The sequence below is a fragment of the Aulostomus chinensis genome, chromosome 8 (assembly GCF_037954235.1).
Source record: "Aulostomus chinensis isolate RoL2024-O1b breed Wild chromosome 8, RoL_Achi_v1.0, whole genome shotgun sequence".
Classification (NCBI taxonomy): domain Eukaryota; kingdom Metazoa; phylum Chordata; class Actinopteri; order Syngnathiformes; family Aulostomidae; genus Aulostomus; species Aulostomus chinensis.
In genome coordinates, this window is record NC_141327.1 from 17,749,547 (window position 1) to 17,771,738 (window position 22,192).

Genomic DNA, 22,192 nt, shown 5'->3' on the forward strand with positions numbered 1-22,192 from the left:
ACGGTCCTCCGGGGTATAAAAACATTAGATTGAATTTAACCCACAAATTGAAGGATTAGAGGGAACAAATGACTAATTTGTATAGACAAATTCTCAAGAATTTTTTTCTCCCCTGACACTTTTGCGCCTCCGCAAAAACCATCATCATTGCATAGCTGAAAATGAGTAAATGAGCACTGCTATCTCTTTAATTGTGAGATTGAACAAGAGCGTGTTCCTATGATCACAAGGCGTATGAATGAGTGTTTGAGAGAGCACTTGAACCCTCGAGTGTATCCATCTGTGTTGTGTGTGTGTGTGTGTGTGTGTGTGTGTGTGTGTGTGTGTGTGTGTGTGTGTGTGTGTGTGGGCTCCAGTAAGGCCTGGTCATGCGCTCCATAGCTATTTAAGCCAGTAGAAAGGCATTTATTTTGGGGAGCTACAGTTAATCATACAGAGAGGAGCAACATGCACATTCCGAGGTAGGAAGAAACACATAACACCGAAACTACTTGAAATCTTAAATGTGTGTTTCAATCAGTTCACTGGCAAAATTACTGAATTTTATGAGGACATTCTTTTTTTTTTTTTTAATCACATCACCAAAGTCTTATGATTGAGAATTGCATACAATTTATAAGCAACTGCTGATAAAGTATAAAACATGTTTTCTACATTCCAGCTGATCAATTTTCAAGTGTGCTCTTGTTTTTGATGTTGAATAATTGCTCTTGTCAAGTGAGTCACTGTCAATCAAGAAAATCCAGCAGTGAGAAGGTTGAAGCGTCATCTCTTGCCGTCTATTTTTGAAAGCATATCTGAACTGAACTGAAATCAAATACCTTTGTCAATTATGAATAATGACTCATACTGCCTGTGGTAACGAGTGAAGTTTCAGAGTAATATTAGACAATTTGAGAGTTGATTGAGTAGCTATTAAGCCTAACTGTATGTCTCAAAAGTGATTTTTGCCCATTAGACTGAGCAATGGATGCATCCAGACAGACATATGGATTCTACCTCTATTCTAACTTTATCTTAACCATCTAACTCACCTCTGTTAAACTCTCTCTTCTCTTTTCTTTCTATTCGTTCGGCTAGCGTGTGGAGAGCGGCTCTCCTGGTGGTGACCTTAGGTGCCACCCTGACACTGGCCCAGTTCCCAAGGGAGTGTGTCACCCCTGAGGGGCTGCGTAGCGGCCAGTGCTGCCCGTCCCCTACAGGTGTGGTAGGGGATGAGTGTGGCTCCAGCACAGGAAGGGGACAATGTGTGTCCATTGCAGCTGACAACCGGCGTCACGGACCCCAGTACCCTTATTCAGGGCGTGATGACAGAGAAAGATGGCCCCTGAGGTTCTTTAACCGTACTTGTCAGTGTAACGGGAATTTCAGTGGCTACGACTGTGGACGATGTCGACACGGACTTACTGGACCCAACTGTGATCAGAGGATCTCTGTGGGTGAGAGAACTTAGAAGGTCTGAGAATGAAGGTAGCATTTATTATTAGGGAAAAGAAATGTCTCCGTTAATTTTTTTCCCTACCACATTGTTTTTTCTCCTCTTGAATTCCTCCCACACCGTAATAATCTTACATTCTCTTTCTTCCTGTCTTCCTCTACCCCCTCCATTAACCTCGCTCCAGTACGGAGGAATTTAATGCAGATGAGTGGGACTGAGAAGCAAGCATTCGTGAGAGCTTTGGACCAGGCTAAGAGGACCGTGCACCCTGACATTGTCATCTGTACAAGACGGTATTGATTTGAAATGTAACATTGCAATTATAATTCTGCATAGCTTGAATATAACAACGACAATTCGGAGACATTAAATCATTTATTCTGAATGCTAACAGTAAATGTGTTTCCTTTTAAAATCTATTTCCTTGAACATTCCGCACAAGCTAGAAGCACAGGAGCCAAATATCAGTTCGACAGGAGAAAAGGGAATCCTAATCTTTTAAGTAACAGCACATTCATCTTTGAATAACCTCCTTCCAAGTCAGCTGAGGATTGTAGTAGATTAATCTTTGAAGCAATTCTCTACTGCTGGAAGCATATAAACCTTTTAGCCTCCTCGTCAAATATTACATTTCACCTGAATTAAGGGCCACGCCCAAGTTCTCAGTAAAAACTTTTGTATTTGATTTCATCCATCACGTGGCTTTCCTGAGGAATAAAATGCATCAACAATAACCAAACGCACACATCTCGTTCCCTAAACCAATATAGGTTTGGTCCTGATAATCACGACAGGGGGAAAACTGATGTCACATTCACTTTCATCTTCAGGTACCAGGAGATTTTAGGGCCTGATGGCAACACCCCCCAGTTTGAGAACATCACCATTTACAACTACTTTGTTTGGAGTCACTACTACTCTGTCAGTAAGACGTACCTGGGCCAGGGCCAGACCAGCTTCGGAGGTGTGGACTTCTCTCACGAGGGTCCAGGTTTTGTCACATGGCACCGTTTTCATCTGCTGCAACTGGAAAGAGACATGCAGGTGAGTTCCTGACTGATTTGCAAGGAAGAGAGGAACAACGGGGAAAAGAGGAAGAAGATGACGATTGTGGGTGTGTGTGTGTGTGTGTGTGTGGGGGGGGGGGGCTGATTGAGAAATGGTTAGATGATGATCAGTCCATCCCCTGATATGGAGGGGATGGATGAATGTGTGAACTATAAAGCAGAGAGAAGATGAAACTGCATATTTCCATCCACCAACATTTGCTCCTTCTCTTATCCCCCCCATGCAGGACATGCTTGGTGACCCCACCTTTGCATTACCCTACTGGAACTTTGCAATTGGAGGCAGCGATTGTGACATCTGCACCGACGACCTGCTGGGAGCCAGGAGCTCTTTCGACATAAACTCCATCAGCGCTAACTCTGTGTTCTCCCAGTGGAGGGTGATCTGCGAGAGCGTGGATGACTATGACACTTTGGGCACAGTCTGCAACAGTAAGGAAGGAGAGCTTCACATGATATCTCACCCTACTAGAGAGCCGGCGTAAAGCTTTTTAGTCTGATCTGCATCAGAGAAGAGGGCAAAGAGCTCGTAAAGAGAGCGTGTAGAACATAAACCGCTATAAATAATACCACACAGCTGTTGTGCTGCATTTGATAGTACTTGTTATTACTACAGTTTGTTGGAAACTACTCTGCTTGTTCAACATCCTCCGAGTTACGTGCGCATTGTTCCTAGTGGCCAATAGGTCATGCAGTTAAGAATGGAATAAGGAAACTCTGTGTGAAACTGTAATAAGACTTTAGGTGATCAGATTTGCAGGGATTGGAACTTGTTCCACACTGGCACCAGATTACAAATCACCGCCTCTCTGTCAGTTTCCAACTACACCTAATTCATAGAGTATTTTCTTTTCATCTCAAATAATATCAATCCTCTTTCAGAATTTTTTTTTTTAAATTTTTACTCGACTACAGCCACAATAAGAAGTTCTTTCTGACATGTGAGGAACAAGCTGAAGGAATTTGGTAACAGGTCAAACATGTGAGCGGCCAAGGTGTGAGTGATATGTCTTGTTAATCCGAGAGTCATGACAGGCTCGGTATTTCCTGCGTCAACAAGCAACATCTCCTTAAATGGGTTAGTGAGAGTGGGTGGGTAGTGTGTGGGGGGTGACGGTGGGGGGGTTTGCCTCATTTCTGCATGTGCTTGTCGAAAGGCAGGAATCTGAGCAGTCTTCGGGTTCCTTTGATCTACAGGAATAAACTTCAGACTGATAACTCAGTTATGTAGCCTTCTGCTTATGTGCTCGTGCGTGCGTGCGTGTGTGTGTGTGTGTGTGTGTGTGTGTGTGTGTGTGTGTGTGTGTGTGTGTGGGAGCGTAGAAGAAGAAAGAATAAAGAGGTCATGCATGCAAGGAGACAAAAACTTTGAGTCACAAAGCTCCCACTCACCACTGTTTGTGAACAATTAAAAGAGAAAAAGTGCCATCCAGTCGTTTTACAGATTGGTCACACTAGTCCCCCCACGTAGAATCAAGTAGTTAAATAACACAACAGAACATTTCCAATTACCTTCCTTTCTATCTCTGCGGGGACCACTGACCTGATTCTGAACTGCAGTCTCACTGAGCGCAAGTCCATGAATATAATTGTTGCTTCCAGCTAGGTTGCGGCCGTGATTTTCTTTTGTCAGAGATTTGTGGCAGTTAGAAAACACTATGTTCTGACCTTGGGTTCTGCCCTTCACACCCAGGCACAGAGACCAGTCCCATCAGGAGAAATCCAGCAGGTAACGTGGCCCGGCCCATGGTGCAGAGGCTGCCGGAGCCGCAGGATGTGTTGGACTGTCTGGAGCTTAACACCTTCGATACTCCTCCTTACTACTCCACCTCCTCTGAGAGCTTCAGGAACTCCATTGAAGGTGCGCAGACATACCTCATGGGTCAGAATGAAAGCAGCTTTTGAGCAATAGCATCCCGCCATCAAGCAAGGAAGGGTTTTTGGGTACAAACGGGCACAGCTGCTGAAGAAACTTGTGCATGTATAAATCAACCATCCGCCCACATGCATGTTAGCTCAAACACAGCATCTGTTCTCACCAAGTTTGTTATGTCACTGCTTTGATTTAGTGGCTTTGTGCTCTATATTTTCCAGGCTACAGTGCCCCCCAGGGTCCGTATGACCCAGTGATCCGCAGCCTCCACAACCTGGCCCACCTCTTCCTCAACGGGACGGGCGGCCAGACTCACCTCTCCCCTAATGATCCCATCTTTGTCCTGCTACACACCTTCACTGATGCAATCTTTGACGAATGGCTCAGCAGGCACCAAGCAGGTACACACACCCACACAGACACACACACCAATGTACATGTAGGTAAATACACACACCTCACTTTGAGCAATGAGCAGACAAGTTGGGATGTCTCTATTTGCAGGTGAGGCACTTTACCCCGAGGAGAACGCTCCTATTGGACACAACCGCAGATTCAACATGGTTCCTTTCTGGCCTCCGGTCACCAACGCAGAGATGTTTGTCTCTGCCCCAGAAAACTTGGGATACTCCTATGAAGTCCAGTGGCCAGGTTTGAAACACACAAATAAGTACTTTAGAAAATCCTATGAAAGACCCCTGCTGACCTTGTCTTCCTTTGTAGCTCGTGCCTACACCCTGTCCGAGATCATCACCATAGCCATCGTCTCCTCGGTGCTGGTGGTGGCACTGGTGGGTGGAGTCATCGCCTGCGCCGTGCGAGCTCGGTCCTACCGCTCAGCTGAGGCTCTGGAGCCCCTGCTTGGTGAAACGTTCCGTCGGTACTCAGAGGACGACCGGAGATTTGATAAATCTCAGTCTGTTGTTTAAATCAACGCCTTTCAAGAGAGGCCTTAACATCTTAATGCATTTGATTTGTTTTTTTTTAACTTCTTTTAATAAAGTTGAACTGGTTTTAAACCCAGAATCTGCATCTGTGTAATTCATTGTAGATTTAGGCAGGAGGTAGTGGAATCTGGTGAATGTTTTGTTTGCCACATCGACAAAAGGTTAGACCTCCTGGAGAGCTGACTAGAATAGAAAGCGATTTTTTTTTTTTTTTTACCTGGTCAAGTCTCAATCATGTGATGACAAGCCAGTCAGCTACAGTGACTGATTTATGTAAAATAACTGACTGAAGTCTCAGGGTTGATATGTTGGCCTCACTTCCTCTCACCCTGCACATTAACTAGTTCTAGCACTTTGTACTATACTGTATGAACAGACCTCAGACAGCTTTAATTGTATGGAGAGTTTTTGCTATCGGCACAAATTTGCCTGTCTGAACCTTGAGGCTAACTTGCAAATATCACCACTAAGATGTAATGTTGATTTTACCTGCATTATAAAGTTCCAAACTGCACATGCACTGCCCTCATGTGGTTATGATACAGTACTGCAACTTGTATATCCAAGTCTTTGCATTCCCAACAGTGGAAGTCCTGAATTGAACTCATTACAAACTCTTGTCTTGCTGCACACTGGAAATAGCTCTAAAAAAAAGACCTTTGTAGCATATTGGCAATGATAATTATCCTCTTAAGAAATAGCTTACACATTCATGGTGGTGAAACACAGAGAACGAGTTTTTTTCTTCTTCTTCTGCATGATTTACACAGTTTCTTGCAGTTTATGTGCATGTATGGTATTAATGGGTGGTGTTTTCTGTATCTCTACCTTACTTCAACATTACGAGGTTGCCGTGGTAATAACATGCCGACTTTACATTTCATAATGAAAATGTGATTCATTGTTTTTTATAAAAATCCTGCAATAACGAGATAAAGATAACAAAATGAATGTGGGGATTAATGAATGGGACATTTTAGTACTTAGTAATAACAAGAAAATGTCTCATAATAATGGGAATGGAATCTTGTCAAAATGAAAAAAAGTTTTTCATTCTAATAAAAACATTAAAAAGTAAGTTATTTTTAAATTTCCTTCCTGAATTGAAAAATTGTAAATTGGATAATCTTTTAATATCCAGTGTCCTTTGAGCGACACAAAAAAATCTATAAAAATAAAGAACTAGATGAATAAGTAGAGTTAATCACAGTGTGAACAGAGAAAAATATTAGAGAATTGCTATCCGATGACAGGTAGCAAACCCAATAATGAATTGTAATTCATACTGTGTTGAAAGATAGAAAATAATCAAGGAAAAAAACGCCTTAAGGGATCAAAAAAATCTAGCACACCATCATCACGGAGGAAGATCTAGTGGTGATAACTCACATAAATGAATAAGATGAGGGAACACAGATTTATCACCACCGGGGAATTAAATAAGATGACAAATATTTATTTGGAGGTTCTACCACCGATAAGTGGCCCTGCGACGGACTGGTCCAGGGTGAACCCCGCCTCTCACCTAATGCCAGCTGGGACAGGCCCCTGTCCCCCCCCCCATGACCCATTAGCGGCGGTAACATGGGTGGATGGATGGATGGACAACTGATAAGGCAGACCTACATTTTGAGGCTTGGTGCTTCCTCGCTTCAGGCTGTGCCATTTAACAAAATACTGTGTGATTCTTCCTGGTGTCAGACTCGCTTTCCTATCCTCCTCCATTCTACCTCTGTTCCTTGCGACAACCTTGACTCTGTATTGATGCATTTCATTTTATTTTTTGCAACTGCTAGCACCTCACACTCTCGCCAATAACTACCGTCAAGTCCTATCGAGGTATTTTCATATTGTTTCGAGCAACACAAGATGGTAAAACTACTGGACAAAACCTCAGATTTGCATTTATTTGCATCACAGGCTGGTATGTGGATGACAGGATCTCCTGGGAACGGCTGCACGGATCAACCATCAGATGGTGGCTAGTCCCTCTGAACAGCCCTGAGGATTTACTCTTACTACTAGATGTGACAGGCACACAGACAACAATCAACAGGCCCCCAGAGTGACGATGATGATAGTGTCTTTCATGTCAAATGTGATCTTGTAAAAAAAATAAAAATTAAAAATAAAAAAATAACAACACATTGCTGAAAAATACATTGCAGTTGAAGAGCAGCAGCAGTAGAACTGCAGCGTCAGGCCCTCCAGGTGCACTCAGGTTTGGGGGGGGTTGTAAAATGATGAAAGTGCTTCGTTTCCAGGAAGCGTGTTATATTTATGACTTGTCTAGTTCATCTTTCATTTTCTACTTACTAATACTATCACTACTTAAATCATGTGGTGTGCCACTGAGGACAAAACCACTCACCCACCCGCCCCGGTTGATGGACTGGATAAACTCTCCCCCTATAATAGAGGTTTTGGGTCTGCAATATATTCCAGACTTTCTGACGGATGACCTGCCAATGTCCAGAGAACAGAAGAGAGACTTTGGTTTAACTAAGGAAGGAAGACATGTTGTGGGACTGTGTGGATGAATACCTCGTCTACTTCCACAAAACCAAACTTTTGCATTCTTTTCAAAGTAATTCAAAACCTAAATTACATGTTCCATGGATGGATGGATGGATGGATGGATGGCAAATACTTAAGTGCTCATTAAAAAAACCAAGAAATCTGCACTGGAGGGGAAAGAGGCTCGAGGTTGAAAAGACAGAAAGTCAAAAGGTCCAACTGGCCCACTGGTATATTCATAAATGTTGGAGGAAAAGGGAATTTGAGCCCAGCAGATTTGTTTTCTTGCCTAATGAACAAGAAGAAAGGGTTATGTTGCTGCTTTCACACTTTGCTTTTCCCCACAAGACCAAAATGTAAACCCATTGAAGTTCACATGATAGAAATATGGTATTAAATATACATAAGTTTGTTTTTGAATACCAAAAAAAGATGCACATAACAACTTTATTCTATTGTGGAAAATATCACATTTAAATGCACAAAGCATTTGGGCATTTCTCCATCTTAAAACCTGCTTCATGACAGCCTTTAGGAAGGCAATTGTTCATCTGGAGAGGGATAAAGCAGTCTGTGATGGCTGGGTTTCAATAAAGCTTGCAATGTGAACAGATGGCATTGATTCATGCAGAGGCTCCAGACAGGATCTCTCTAGATGCCTCCTATTTTCTAAATGAGACATTTGTGTGCAAATGTATTGTTGTCACCAGTACCTCCAGTAATAAAAGAGAAAGGTTTTTTTTTTTGTGCATTTAAAGGCAATAATAGCACAGGTTAATTCTGGCTCTCAGGTTGCAAACATCTTTAGACTCCTTTGTTTCTCTAGATTGTTGTAATTAACCTCCCCTCCTCACTCTGACCCCTGATACACCGTACGACAACTCGACCTACTGATGTACTGAGAAAAAGAGAAGAAAAAAAAAAAAACACTCAAATGAAGCGGCTTTAAAGGAAAATACAGTTCAAAAAACAACTCTTGCATTTATCTTTAAAAACATATCTGCAGGCCCAGACGTCCTTGCTTAACAGTTGAAGAATCTCAGATTTATTTTATTTTCTTTCTCTGCATCTGTGAGCTTTGAAATTCAAACAATGGGATATCCACTGCTTATCTGACTTTTTTTTCTTTCCGCAGAGACATTTCAACAACAAAAACCCTAAAAGTTCAGCGTTTTTGTCATCCGCCATTAAAAAATGAAAAGGTTTTAAAAAGATGCTTGTTTCACCATAACATAATGCACACAGGTGCCTCGTAGATTCATTTCTAAATGATGAACACACGATCGTTGAAATAAGATGCCTTACAGTGTATTAGGTAATACAGTGCCAAACAGGTGTGTGTGTGTGTGTGTGTGTGTGTGCACGCGCGCGCGTGCGTGCGTGTGTCTGTGGCTCTGAGGACTAAATGAAAGTCAGAGTATAGAAAACATATCTCAGAATAAATACGTAGATATAAAACAGATAAGACGTCTAAATAAAGACAGAACGTTACACTATAATGATAGAAAGTTAACGACTACAGTGATACACAATATTCAGTTGATGAATTTACCTCCTCACACGGCAGCTGTCTGGAAAGATCCCTACAGGAACTACATTTAACAAATTAAACTTCGAAAAAAATGAATGTCATATTCATTTGAAACTATGTAGAAGTTCTCAATTATGTACATAACTTGTAAATGTAATTGCTAATGATCAACGCACCATCACACATTTCTACAGCAATAACCATTGAACCACCTTTCAAATGTCCTAAACCTTTATGCCATATAAAAGATTGGCAGAAGCACTTGGCATGTTTGAGGTCTTAGGAGTTCCTCACTCATTCAGTAGTTAAAATGAGTCGTATTGATTTAACCAGAGACGAATTTCTACATCTACACCTAGAAGTTTGTGGATGGTTATTTATCCATGATGTTTCCATGTGCTATGCAGATGCTTTATCTACTCCACAGCTACGTCATGAATGCTTGTATAGAATAACAGACTATTATCATAATACTGGTCTATTTAATGTCAGCCTGTGGTTGTGTTGTATTCATGGATAAATATCGTGATGATGTTGATGATACCTGCGTGGACATGCGACTTTAGTCTGGGAATATTGTTTACATGTAAACATGGCTGTTTGTCATTAAAGAGGTAGCTTCCCTAAACCATAAACTATTATATACTTTTTAAGCATTCAGCTCTGTAAGGCAGTTCTAGAGGACTCCAATCGCGTTCGTTTGTTTAAAACGCGATCAGCGAAGAAGAAAGAACGTGCCGTCGCATCTCAAGAGAGAACGGTGAGGACCACGGTTCCTTTGGTTCTCTTCAGGATGTCAACGGCTTCGGCGTGAGTCACACCCTCCAGACAGTGTCCGTTCACGGCGATGATCTGGTCCCCTCGTTTGAGTCGGCCGTCCTCCGTGGCAGCCCCCTTCAGAGTGAGAGACCACCAGGTGAGAAACCATCAGCCACAGAAACACTGACTGATGCAGACCACAGCAACTGACACGGCCAAAACTGGTTAGGATGAAATATAATAGCTGGTAACATAATAATGTTTGAAAAGTGTTGATTGTTAAAATCCATACTCCAAATTGATACAAAATTATAAAACAATGATAAAAATGAAATATAACACCTCAATTTGGAATACGGTAACTACAAATCTGACAAAAGTAAAAAAATATCTCAGTTTTTCTAGTTTAGCAACCGGATATTATCAGACCCTTTCTTTTTTTATACACGTTACTTACAATAAACACAAGAATGCCTTTACTGTCATAGAACAAATAACAACAAAACACTAATTTAACTTACACTCATTTATTATCTTATATTTACACTAGTATCATTGTCAGTAAACCCGATCGTTTTTTTTGCTGTTGTCTATTAAAGTAAATGTACACACATTGCCACAGTTACAGGTTGTAATGATGGGGTAACAAAAATCTCAGAGGCCCGGGGGGGGGGGGGGGGGGGGGATTTGCGCTTTTGTTGAGACCTTGATTGACAATGAATGAAAACCATTACCTGTGGAGTATTTTGGATGAGTTTAGCATCCATATGTTAAACCAAAAGCTATGAATCCAGATCTGAGCGCAGTGCACCGCGGGGAGTGAGCGGAGTAGGAGCTGGAAGCGAGCTGAGGCTCTGCTTTTGGGACGGGATGTAATTCATTTCCATTGATCTAAAAAAAAAAAACCCAAAACACCGCTCCAACCTGTGCTCTGCCCATTTCATCAAAAATACACATTTGGTAGCTTTATTTAAAGCCCCAATTGTCACTATTGTTAGATCATATTTTCTTAACACTGTCAACAATACACTAAAAGAGTCTGAATGTCACACTGACCTCTGCCCCTAAAATCCCCTATTTTGGACCAAATTTGACAAAATTTCCTCAAAGTTTTTCAGAGATATTTTAACTCTAAGATGGGCAGCACAGTGGTGCAGTGGTTAGCACTGCCGCCTCACAGCACAAAGTGTGTGAGTCTGCATGTTGTCCCTGTTCCTGTGTGGGTTCTCTCTGGTACTCCAGCTTACCCCCACAGTCCAAAGACATCAAGAGAGGACGAGGCTGATTGATACACTAAATTGACCGTAGGTGTGGCTGTGAGTGTGAATGGTTGTCTGTCTCTATGTGTTGGCCCTGTGATGGACTGGTGAACCCCACCTCTCGCCTGAAGGCTGCTGGGATAGGCTCCAGCCCCCCATGACCCTTAACAAGATAAGCAGTAGAAAATGGATGAACGGATGTTAAATCTCAGACCCATGGCTGTCGCCAGTGCTGAGGCATAGAAGAGCATTAGTATCCTGCTAAATCTTCCTACCTCAGTGTTCTAGTCTCTTCACAGGTACATGGAAACATGCTGCGCTGAGATCACACTTCTGAACCACAATCCTCGTGATACATTTCTCCCTGGGAGAGGCTCTCTCACCTTGTTGAAGACAGTTTTGACATAGATGGGCAGATCTCCGTGAGGGCTGCCGAACCCTCCCACGATGCTGAATCCCAGGCCAGAGGACCCTCTCTCTAGAGCGATGGTCTTATACATTCGAGCACTGTGGGCATAGAGAGTAAATCTGTGTTGTGTCTGCCAGTTCCCTACAGAAATAGTCCATATTCCTCATTCACATTCGTGATTGCTTCGTGTGTTAAAGACGTAGATATCAATCTTTTCTCTTACTCTCATGTTTGAAATTTTTCTGTGCTAGGAAGCTAATAGATCCCAGTGATTTTTACTTGAACAGTTTTTTTTCCACAGTAAACAATGAAATGATACAGAGGAATTTGAGGTCATGCCAAGCTTGCAAAGACGTCAAGCAAGTCAGCAAACAGATTCCTACCAGAGGTTGTTGTGGAAGCAGGGCAGGCTGCTGGGTTGGCCTGACGATCGGGAAAGAGAATCTCTGTGATCCTGTGAGCCCCATCCCATGGAACCTGCTGCCACCTACACACACACACACACACACACACACACACACACACACACACAAACACACACACAAACACACAAACACACGCACGCACATGCACACACACGCGTTGAATGCATCACACATCACAATGTTGTTTTGCAATGAGTCATTTGGATAATAAAGTATCCTCCTGCCATCATGTGATGCTAAAACAGTAAAACGGAGCAAAGTCTTTAAAAAGACTGAAGATTCTTTCATGTAGCAAAAAAAAAAAAATCTAAAAGTGAAGAATAATACCACCTAATACCACACTCACAATAAGACAAGCTTATCTATCTAGTTATCAAACAGAATGATGTGTTAGTGCATAAAATCTGTATTTCAACACTGAACAGCATAACTGAGATTATCACACAGATTAATAGTTGGGTGTCTCCCTGTGACATCACCTGCAGTGTGATGGTTCCGCTGGCGTTCTTCAGCAGGGCTCCAGCATGGACATGAGTCTTTCCCTCCATGGACACGTTATTGATCTTGAGGATCCTGTCTCCAGTCTGAGACACACACACACACACACACACACACACACACACACACACACACACACACACACACACACACACACACACACACTTGAACATAAGCATTTGCAAGGACATCTTATTGATTTTAAATCAATTATTTCCACACAAGAAGACCACAAGCTTAAAGGGGCCAATTGTGTTTTTCAACATTTTCTCTCATACATGACCTTAAAATGGTGGCTTTTCACTCTGAATACTGTTAAAGTTGAAGGTGAAGGTTAATTCTGACTCAAGCGTGGTTACTGTCTTGGAATCCAAGGATATACAGGAGTGGACATTAGCAAATTCCCCTTTAACAAGCACTTCTGCATGACTGACCCCAATCCTAACCTTTTGAGGGCAGTTGGTAGGCTACTTTGCCTAATCTGGTAATGGGATTTTATTCTAGGTTTAATTCCAGATTTTTAACCTGAGTTGTATTCCTCTAATGTTGTTGAAGGTGTAGTTTAGGCTGTTTCCTTAAACTGAATAAATAAAAATATCAAATGATGAAAAATCCCCCCCCCAAAAATATATATTACAAAAAAAATGCTAATTTAAATTCAAACAACGATGAATGCAATTCAACAAATCATGCAGCGGTAACTAAAACAGTGGCAAATCTTCAACTGAAATATTGGTCCCGAATAAATATGAATTTGCAATTATACTAATAAATATTCATCACAACGTTTGTTCACCTGTATTGTCGCAAAACATATTCACAATTTGTTTATAATAATTAACCTAATAACTAGGTCTTAAATGAAAAGTTAGCCTTGTGGGAACTGAATTATTAAAATGATACACAATAACAGATATCTGTTATGGCAACAAAATTAATTGATAATAAAATACATCCACACACAGGCATATACATACAAGCACTCCCTACCTGTAATTGCTGTGTTTTGGCAGCTAGTCCATTGGTATCCATGGTAGCAATAAAAAGAGGTACGTTGCCATGGGGACTGCCCACTCCCCCTGCTACACTGATGCCCAGGGAGTCACATGGACCCTGTGGCAATACCACACACACATTAAACACTCTGTTGGACAATTTCAGTGAATCACATGAAAGATTCCACAGATGATAAAAGCATCAAAAGAGGAAATGCTTTGAGAGGGGAAGAAATTCTAACAATGTGGAAAAAGATAATAGATATTTGAAATTCCAGCAAAATATAGAGCAGTGAAATGTGAAATGAATAAACGGCAGTCTCACCTTTTTTATTATCACCTCTCTGACATCAGGGTGGTCTTGAAACTCTGTGAGAGGAAAAAGTGAGTTAGTTTGCATTCCAACATTCTAACACAATCGGTCACATCTGAAGTATGTCTTGTATCATTTAGTGAACTCTACCAGTACTCCTGAACTCAAGCAGCACTCACTGTGATTTCCTGCTCTGTTATCTGTCTCCCTCTGATGGCTGAGAGACGCATCGCATCCACTTGAGGGGGTCAGGGTTGAACAGTCTGAGTCTTCGCTCTGGATAAAACATAACTTAAAGTACTCCTACGTTCACAAAGTAGCATTGTTAAATAATGGTTGAACTACAATCAGTTTGAAAACATGATCTTTTATCTTGGGAGCCTGGATTAGAGAGGTTGTAAGGGGAACAGTTTACCTGACTGTGTTGTGGGTATTGGAGCCCAGCTTTGAAACGAGCCACCTCCAAGTGGACCATTCCACGACAGTTCTGTGACACATGGCACAAGAGGTGAGGAATCCATAAAAATGTATAACCCGCTTATGGAAAGTTTGTAAACGTTGTTCGTGTGTGTGTGTGTGTGTGTGCGCGTGTGTGTTTGAAGTGTGAATTTGTCAGACCTGCAGAAGCTTCTCTGCATGTTCTTGTGATTCCGCACGCACATCCTTTCCATCGATTGACAAAATCTGGTCACCAAGCAACAGCCTGCCATCTGAATCCGCTACGCCTCCTTTGATGATATCTGACACAAAGATGCCAGTGTCATTACTGTTGGAAGAAAACAGAGGTCAGAAGGTTTGTCCTCTCAACGCTCCCCGAGTGTTACGTGAGAGCTGTAAGCCTGCTGCTCTTTAGTATAACGTCACACTTGTTTGCACGAAGACGTGAATTAGCATGAAAATCTGCACTTAGGCTGTTATATAATAACACGTCCCATGTCTTTTCTACGGTTTGACCTTATGAACTGGCTCTCTAACCGTTATGGGTATTATTGAATGCTGCAAGTGCGTGTGATTTCATTATCACCCCCTTTTTTACAGTAATGCCACTCAGTCCCTGACCTGAGAAACAGTAAAAGCCTCCTGCTCGACTTCGTCCTCCTCAAGCGATACTAGGAGGGAGATGGAATGTGCCAGTGTAATGTGCAATAGTTGTTTATCTTGAAAATATGACTTTGCTCACTGGTAGTCTGGAAGGATTCAGTGGTATGGATTCTTGGGTCAGACACACCATCAATACACGCAGACCAAAATAACATTGAGGGTCACTCAATCAGGCATCTGACAGGAAATTGATGTCTTTCTTCTCGAAGAAACATCAACATGAACTCTTCCTCCACCTGCGTCATGGACCAACACTCCAACAAGATTTTAGACAAGAAATATGGCCAACAATTCTGAAAATAAGAGCATTTTGGGGACTTTATAGGTAAAATAATCTTTCCAAACAAAAAATAAGAATAGGAAATATGGACCAGGTGCTTCACTGTGTAGAAGCAGCATTCAGGAAAAGTGCAGCTGAGTTTCATTCTCACCCACTTTATCATGCTCAGAAGCTGTTACAGCTGACAGGTGGCACAATGGCGATTAAGCAAGAAACAGTGATGTCATCACCCAAACCATTTCCAGTGGTCTGACTTGTAGTTGCTAGGATACAAATAATGTATTTTTTTATTATCACACAGCTGAACTGACAAAGATCTCATTGTTGATCTTCAGTTCTTTCAAATCCTACCTGACACCTAATCAGCCTCACTGCTGTGGCTAAGAGGTTTTTCATTTATTGATAATACATCTACCTTTTCCCCACGGTGGTAAAGCCCAGCCCCTTCCCGTGATCAGGCCTCAGCTCCAGGCTGAAGACGTCCCACAGGTCTTCCTCTCTGTAGGCCTCCTGGTGCCTGAAGACACACAGGTGAACTCGCTGGGTGGTCAGTCGCAGCACCCCGATGGCTTCATCGTGAGTGGCCTGCCGCAGGTCGATACCATTCACCTGGGGGGGGGGGGGGGGGCAGAAGTATGCACTCTGACTACTACTTAGAATCTATATATAAACTGTATATTCAAGACAACATTTGACAGTAATGAAATCAAGATATTCTGTATGCTTATGAAACAACATGGACCAAAATAAAATAAATAGTTCATTTGAAACAAACAAATCCTGTTCGGTTGAAATAAAAATTAATGAATGAAAAGCTGACAGAACAACGTTATTCCACACTGGAAAAGAGGCTGATAGATAGCTGTTTAATTTGGATTATCACGGCGTTGCAGGCTGATTTATATAATGAGCAAATACAGTGGTACATGAAGCAAATTTTCTCCCGTTCTGGATAAATATGACTTAAACATGAGCAAATTGAGTATTTGTATGCACTTAAAATGTTTCAGAACGCTGTGACCCCTTTTTTTTTTGCAGCAATACCTTCAACTCAACGTTTCGGCTACTTAAACCCTCGCACATCAGCTTGGAGGGTTTTAGCTCATTCCTCTTCACTAAACAGCTTTAACTCTGGAATGTTGGTTGGCGTCCTCATATGAACTGCCTGGCATCAGGTCCTTCCACAGCAGTACTGGAGGAATAAGGTCAGACTTTACTTTCGCCAGACAAATTACATCTCTTCTGATTTATCCATTCTTTGGTAGGATGACTTTTAGAATGTGATTTTAAGGTCATTGCTGTGCCGCCTGATCCATTTTCTGTCGAGTTTCGGTTTACAGATGGATGGCCTTGATATTTTCCTGTAGAATTTGCTGATGTAACTCAGAATTCACATCAGTGATGGTCCTGCTTCAGAGCCCGCTCCAGTGCAGCAGATTCTTTTTTTTCTTTTTTTTGGATAAACAACAGCAACTCATTCCAGACCAACAGTTTGACTTTGGTGTCTTCCGTGCACAGAACTTTCCGCCAGTAGACTTCTGGCATGTCCACGTGGCCTTGAGCATTGGAGAGTAGTGGCTTCCTTCCTTTGACGTGTACACGACTGTTGTTCCCCCAATATTCACATGACATTAGTGAAAGAAAGGCGTCAAGTTTCCCCGATGGCTCAGGGTCAGAGCCAATCAGAAGAAGAGTAACAGCAGAAGGAGAGTACACCGTTTTACATCTAATGGAGGATTTTGGAGGATTGTTGTCAGGTCTCTGGAGGCTTCGCAGAATCTAAATGTTACCAGTTGACTGTATTGATGTAACCGTTTTAGAAATTGTATTGTAACTCTTTCCAACCTGGTGAGCACCTTTCAAACAGGACTGAAATTCGAGCACAAACTTTTTTGGATGTTTTATCTCTTCTTTTTAAACAAAGTCTTCATTAATCCTTCTATAAAAAAATTACATTATATGTAATTTTTTGCAGAAATACAGACAAAATTCTACAGGGTTCATTAACTATGAAGCGCCATTGTTTACACGTGCAATCGGTTTACCTCTAATATCTGGTCTCCAGCCCGCAGCCTCCCATCTCTCTGTGCTGCTCCTCCATCATTCACTTCATGGATTATTACTGCCCCCTAGTGGAAAAACGACAAAAAACTGTTATTACAGTATCATAGATGTATAACTGCTGAGATGGATGACCTCTTGTACTACAATACAAAGCTATTCATGAATAAATGCAGCAACACTTCTGTCAATGATAGCAACCATGCTGATGTCATTGATTGCATTAAAGCATCCTCCAAACAAACACAACACACATCTCTTTATCTTGTAGCTTTGAGTGAAATGGTGATGCTGCTGCTGCTGCTGATGTTGATAAGGATGATGATGAAAAATGCCGTTTGATGTCTCTCACCAGCAGAGTATCGCATCCTCCTACGATGCTGAGGCCTAGCCCGACATTCCCTTTACAAATCTCTATAGTTGTTTCCCTGCCAGCAACAACTGGACAGCTCAGAGGGTCAGATGCTGAAGCGGTCGCCTCCCAATTAGATGGCCCCCTGGGGGAGTTTTGCACAGTACTGAGGGAGGAGGAGGAGGAGAAGGAGGAGGAGGAGACAGGAAGGGTCAGAGAGGAAGCAGGAGAGACAGAGCAGGGCTGAGGCGTATGAAGTGGGAGAGATAAGGAGGAAGAGCTTCTCTTGGGGCGACTGATGGACAGTTTGACAGTGACCCGGTGTTTGAGTATCAGACTGGACACCTGAATACAAAGAAGGCAGGTAAGTCGTAAATCATTGTATCAGCATGACCTTGAAGTTTGCAGTGTGTGTGTGTGTGTGTGTGTGTGTGTGTGTGTGTGTGTGCCTGTGTGTGCTCGCACCTTGTCCACAGACAGTCCGCCCACAGGTTCATCACCCACTGCTATGATTCTGTCTCCAACCTTTATCCTACCATCCTGTAAACACAGATATAAATAAATACTAAGAGAAAAGCAAAATGTATGTGAATTTGTGTTATCATCAGGAAGTCAGATGAAAAATCCGACACCCGTAGAACAAATATCTCAATAACTGTTGCCTGAGGCTCAACATGAAAGCTTATTAGTACATGATGACAGCATTACAGAGGATGTCAACCATAACGTTGAGGTTAATTACCAGAAATATAGAGTAAGCAGGTCCGCCACATTACCGCTTTACACTTGATCATATATCATATTGTAAGACAGTGCTCATTTTAGCCTCCTTATCGTGATACATCATTGACAAAAGTTGTGGTCTAATATTACCAATAGATGCAAAATCTGTGCAATCGAGGGATTTATTTTTATTTTGTCAGTAATTTTTTTTAAGGATTCTTAATTAAAAAAGATTCAGTGGGTGTCCTTAGAGGTGACTCCTACCTTACTGGCAGTGCCATGCTGTGTCAGCGACCTGACCACCAGCGCTTCCTTGGACTCCTCCTCTGTTAGACAAAGACCGAGGTCAGCATGATCCTGGTTGCAGATGTGAAGCAATTAGGAAAATAAACAGTGGAAATACATATCATCTTGTGTCAAAGTAAAAATATATTAACTGGACTGTTTTGTATCTGCTTGAATTGTTGGGAGTGACAGACGGAGCTGATGTTCTACCTGAGGTAGGACGATGTGCTGGATGTCTCTGGAGACCACTCCTCGCTCTGAGGGGTCTCTATGGGTGTCGACTGTGTCCTTGCTCTCTGCTGTGGGTCCGAGGGAGATTTGCCCGAGGGCCCCTTTATTTCTAGTAAAACAACATCAAAGTTATTATTCCCTGAGCTGGTCATCAAGTAAATAATGGTGAGAAACAGGATAAAGTTCACTATGTGTGTCACCTGATGAGAATGATCTTGACTTTCGAGGGAGCGTTATCAATGATGGAGGTGGCGTTCTGGTGACTTCGCCCATACAAGATCTGACCGTTGATCTATTAATATAAACAAAGTCATGCACTTTCCACTTTCGGCTGAATGATTCTTTTCTTCATGCCGTCTACACTCATCTGCCTTGCTGCCATCTTCACCCTGCCTCCCCTCTTCCCCTGACAGCTGTTCCTCTCCTTCAGTTTTCCTTCTCATCTCTATAACACAGTTGCTCACTGCAGGAATCCTGCTCCGCCGCACCAACCATCCTTCACAGGGTAATTTGTCTGATAAATCTACTCAGCCGGCACCTTTTTTCCCCCACACATGCCCCCTACCCTCCAAATACCACTCTCATTTTTTTTGAGGCTGGTATTTTTACTCCTCGATCTCATCACTCCAAAGTGATCGTCTCTTACTATTCAATTCCCCCACTCCTCCTTACCTCAAGTAGCTCGTCCCCCACGCGTATCCTCCCATCTAAACCAGCGGGTCCTCGAGGGTCTATATCAGCCACATAGACACTCATGCGGGCCCTGGAGCCATCTTTGTTGCCTGTGAGGCTGATTCCTAAACCATGTACTGCAGGGTCTTTCTCTAGCTCAATCATATGGAGCTTCCCAGACAGGCTGCCATAACGCTGAAGCATCTTTTCTGGAGGAGACAGTTACCAAAAAGAAGATTGTTAGGAAAAGGATATGATGGGTGTAAGCTCAAAAAAAAAGAAGTGTGGGATGCTACAGATAATGACTGACACTTCATGTGGAGAGGAAGCAATACACACCAGAGGTGGTTGTGTGGGTGCTTGTTGCCGCAATTTGTCTGGAAGGGATGATGTCAGACATGCTGACAGAAAGGTGAAGTATGTCTGTGTTTTCTGTATCTCTCACATGGAAAGTAAAGAATTATGTATGAGAGCGCAAGTCTCCCTCATACATGATGTCACATGTATGTTGGGGCATGTGTAAGATAATTTGAGTGCATATGGGCCTGTTGTGCATGTCTGTTCAGTTTAATTCACATGTGATTTTAAATGACAACCATTTTTTTAATGTAAATGATTATTGACCCATTGACTTCAATTAATCTATATAAATAATATCTAATAGTAACATAAAAGATCATACTCCTTTTTTTTAGCTTTCGGGTTCTTGGTACATAGCACATCAGGTCTAAGCGTCACAACTGGCCTCACATCTGCACCCAAGTAACAAGATTTTGCTCAGACACTTCTTCAGACAAATAGAATTCAAATAATATTCCAATTTACAAGAATTCAAAAAGTTTTGAATAGCTGTGCAAGTTTCACAGTTTCGTGTGTATGTGTGTGTGTGTGTGCAAGTCCATCTGAGCCTGAAGGCATCATCTGACCAACTCCATGAGCTGTTGCCACCATGCTAAAGCCACAACACGGCTCCTTCATGGTCTCGGGGGTTTTGCAGGATCTCTGTGTGTTTGTGTGCTTTCTCCATGCTGACTTACTTCTGCCAGCGTTATCCTCATCTTCAGCTGCGATTGGTGTTGTGACGGTTATGTGGCTTCTTCGCCTATTCTTTCTATCGCATGTCGGCGAAGGTACCTAGGGAGAAGTTTTGCATTATTGAACAGGCTGTTGGAGATGCCTCAGGGGTCCTTCAGGCATGAGTTGGACTACCCCTGAGGCTCTTTCAGTGAGCTTGATGTAGCAGTGGGAAAAACTGACGACCAGGATGAATTAATGAACGTTATTTTAATGTCAGCTAAAAATAACATGAAAGATGACCAAAATCATGCATTATTTTGCAACCAACGTACAAGTGCATGTAAAATAACTTCAAAAGAATGTACTGTTTATTCTAGAGAGTTATGCATCTCCATCAAAGAGGAAAAAACAAAGGGTTTGAACAAACAAGCTGCAAGGGACTTTGAACTACAAGGGTTCTATCTACAAATATTCAGGTTAATTAATATTTTGGAAGTTGGCTTGATGCAAATGCTAATGTAAGGCTGCTGCATACCCCTGATAAAACACAAATGCACACACAACAGTCTACAAACCTTAAAGGGAGTAGGAGTGAAGGGGTTTGTAGGGGAGAGACTAAGGAACAGACCACCGAGAGCCTCTGCTTCCTACGAGCACCAGGGAAGACGCAGATGTATCACCACCAAACAACAATCTATCACTACAACTTTTGTGCTTCTTTTTTTAGCAAGGCCGTGTAGGTGTTAATGACTCATCACTCTATATGCTGTATACATAACATTCTCAATATAGTTCAGCTATACACAGCCAAACTTTTGTTCTACCGTCTAAAGTGACAGTCATGACCTTTAAAACTAAATAGTAACTACTGCTCTTTAATGAAATACAAGACTATATTGTTATATCTGTTTCCTAACACTTTATATAAAAATCCCACGTAACAGAAAGCGGCAATGCAGAGAGAAGTGTTACCTTGCCGCCGTCCGAGTTGCACAGTGGAGTTGGACTTAGTCTATCATGGCTGCTGAACATCGGGGACTTAGGATAAAAGACAAGATGCAAAGTAGACAGATGAAATATACTGTGCATGCTTCAAATAGTGCACAGGTATAGTATGGTACAGTATGTTACAGTATATTTTCAGCCAAAGATACATTCTTTTTCAATATACTTGGTGTTCAAGACATCATATTGTCATCAAGTCTTAAGGGGCAATACAATGTAAAGTAAAGCACATTTTTGGTGTGTACCTGTGGCCTGTGTTGCCCCGATTGGATCAGAAGATCAACAGAGTCCCCTGCTCTGCGGATGGCCTCCACCGCTTGCTCATGGCTGGCATCTCTCAAGTCCACACCACACACCTTGGCCCACGACAAATCCAATATTGATTAGAAAAACACTGCAGTCATGGACATTTTTTTTTGTTTGTTCTGCATGAG

The 22,192-nt window shown here is 42.1% G+C and overlaps 2 protein-coding genes across 4 annotated transcripts in view; one reads left to right on the forward strand and one right to left on the reverse strand.

Annotated features, from left to right (window-relative positions):
- Window positions 1-377: 377 nt before the first annotated feature.
- tyrp1b (tyrosinase-related protein 1b) lies at window positions 378-5,419 on the forward strand. The gene is made up of 9 exons (XM_086210196.1): window positions 378-461; window positions 1,081-1,439; window positions 1,623-1,731; window positions 2,269-2,482; window positions 2,733-2,937; window positions 4,199-4,366; window positions 4,600-4,779; window positions 4,883-5,029; window positions 5,102-5,419. Exons 1-9 carry the CDS (start codon window positions 448-450, stop codon window positions 5,305-5,307), a joined length of 1,602 nt encoding a protein of 533 aa, XP_086066322.1. The 5' UTR covers window positions 378-447; the 3' UTR covers window positions 5,308-5,419.
- A 1,568-nt stretch (window positions 5,420-6,987) lies between these two features.
- Window positions 6,988-22,192, reverse strand: part of LOC147257451 (multiple PDZ domain protein-like) — a 42,807-nt gene continuing 27,602 nt past the window's right edge. Inside the window, exons 14-34 of one of the 3 annotated variants that reach the window (XM_086211389.1) lie at window positions 22,004-22,114; window positions 21,726-21,791; window positions 21,329-21,400; window positions 20,774-20,870; window positions 19,737-19,945; window positions 19,265-19,356; window positions 19,044-19,173; window positions 18,813-18,905; window positions 18,291-18,365; window positions 17,826-18,170; window positions 17,458-17,541; window positions 15,828-16,021; window positions 14,650-14,797; window positions 14,447-14,518; window positions 14,211-14,334; window positions 14,044-14,087; window positions 13,714-13,836; window positions 12,705-12,809; window positions 12,184-12,287; window positions 11,775-11,898; window positions 6,988-10,267 (exon numbers count right to left, since the gene is read on the reverse strand). In XM_086211389.1, coding sequence (XP_086067515.1) covers window positions 10,121-10,267; window positions 11,775-11,898; window positions 12,184-12,287; window positions 12,705-12,809; window positions 13,714-13,836; window positions 14,044-14,087; window positions 14,211-14,334; window positions 14,447-14,518; window positions 14,650-14,797; window positions 15,828-16,021; window positions 17,458-17,541; window positions 17,826-18,170; window positions 18,291-18,365; window positions 18,813-18,905; window positions 19,044-19,173; window positions 19,265-19,356; window positions 19,737-19,945; window positions 20,774-20,870; window positions 21,329-21,400; window positions 21,726-21,791; window positions 22,004-22,114 — 2,559 coding nt within the window. In that variant the 3' untranslated portion in view covers window positions 6,988-10,120. The remainder of the gene's footprint in view (window positions 10,268-11,774; window positions 11,899-12,183; window positions 12,288-12,704; window positions 12,810-13,713; window positions 13,837-14,043; window positions 14,088-14,210; window positions 14,335-14,446; window positions 14,519-14,649; window positions 14,798-15,827; window positions 16,022-17,457; window positions 17,542-17,825; window positions 18,171-18,290; window positions 18,366-18,812; window positions 18,906-19,043; window positions 19,174-19,264; window positions 19,357-19,736; window positions 19,946-20,773; window positions 20,871-21,328; window positions 21,401-21,725; window positions 21,792-22,003; window positions 22,115-22,192) is intronic. The other 2 variants (XM_086211387.1, XM_086211388.1) reach the window with 2 other exon arrangements.

What these genes read in the sequence shown, in the direction of transcription:
- tyrp1b (XM_086210196.1), top strand. An exon ending in ATTGTCATCTGTACAAGACG is followed by an intron (nt 1,732 to 2,268) that starts GTATTGATTTGA and finishes TTTCATCTTCAG; the next exon opens with GTACCAGGAGATTTTAGGGC. An exon ending in CTTCAGGAACTCCATTGAAG is followed by an intron (nt 4,367 to 4,599) that starts GTGCGCAGACAT and finishes TATATTTTCCAG; the next exon opens with GCTACAGTGCCCCCCAGGGT.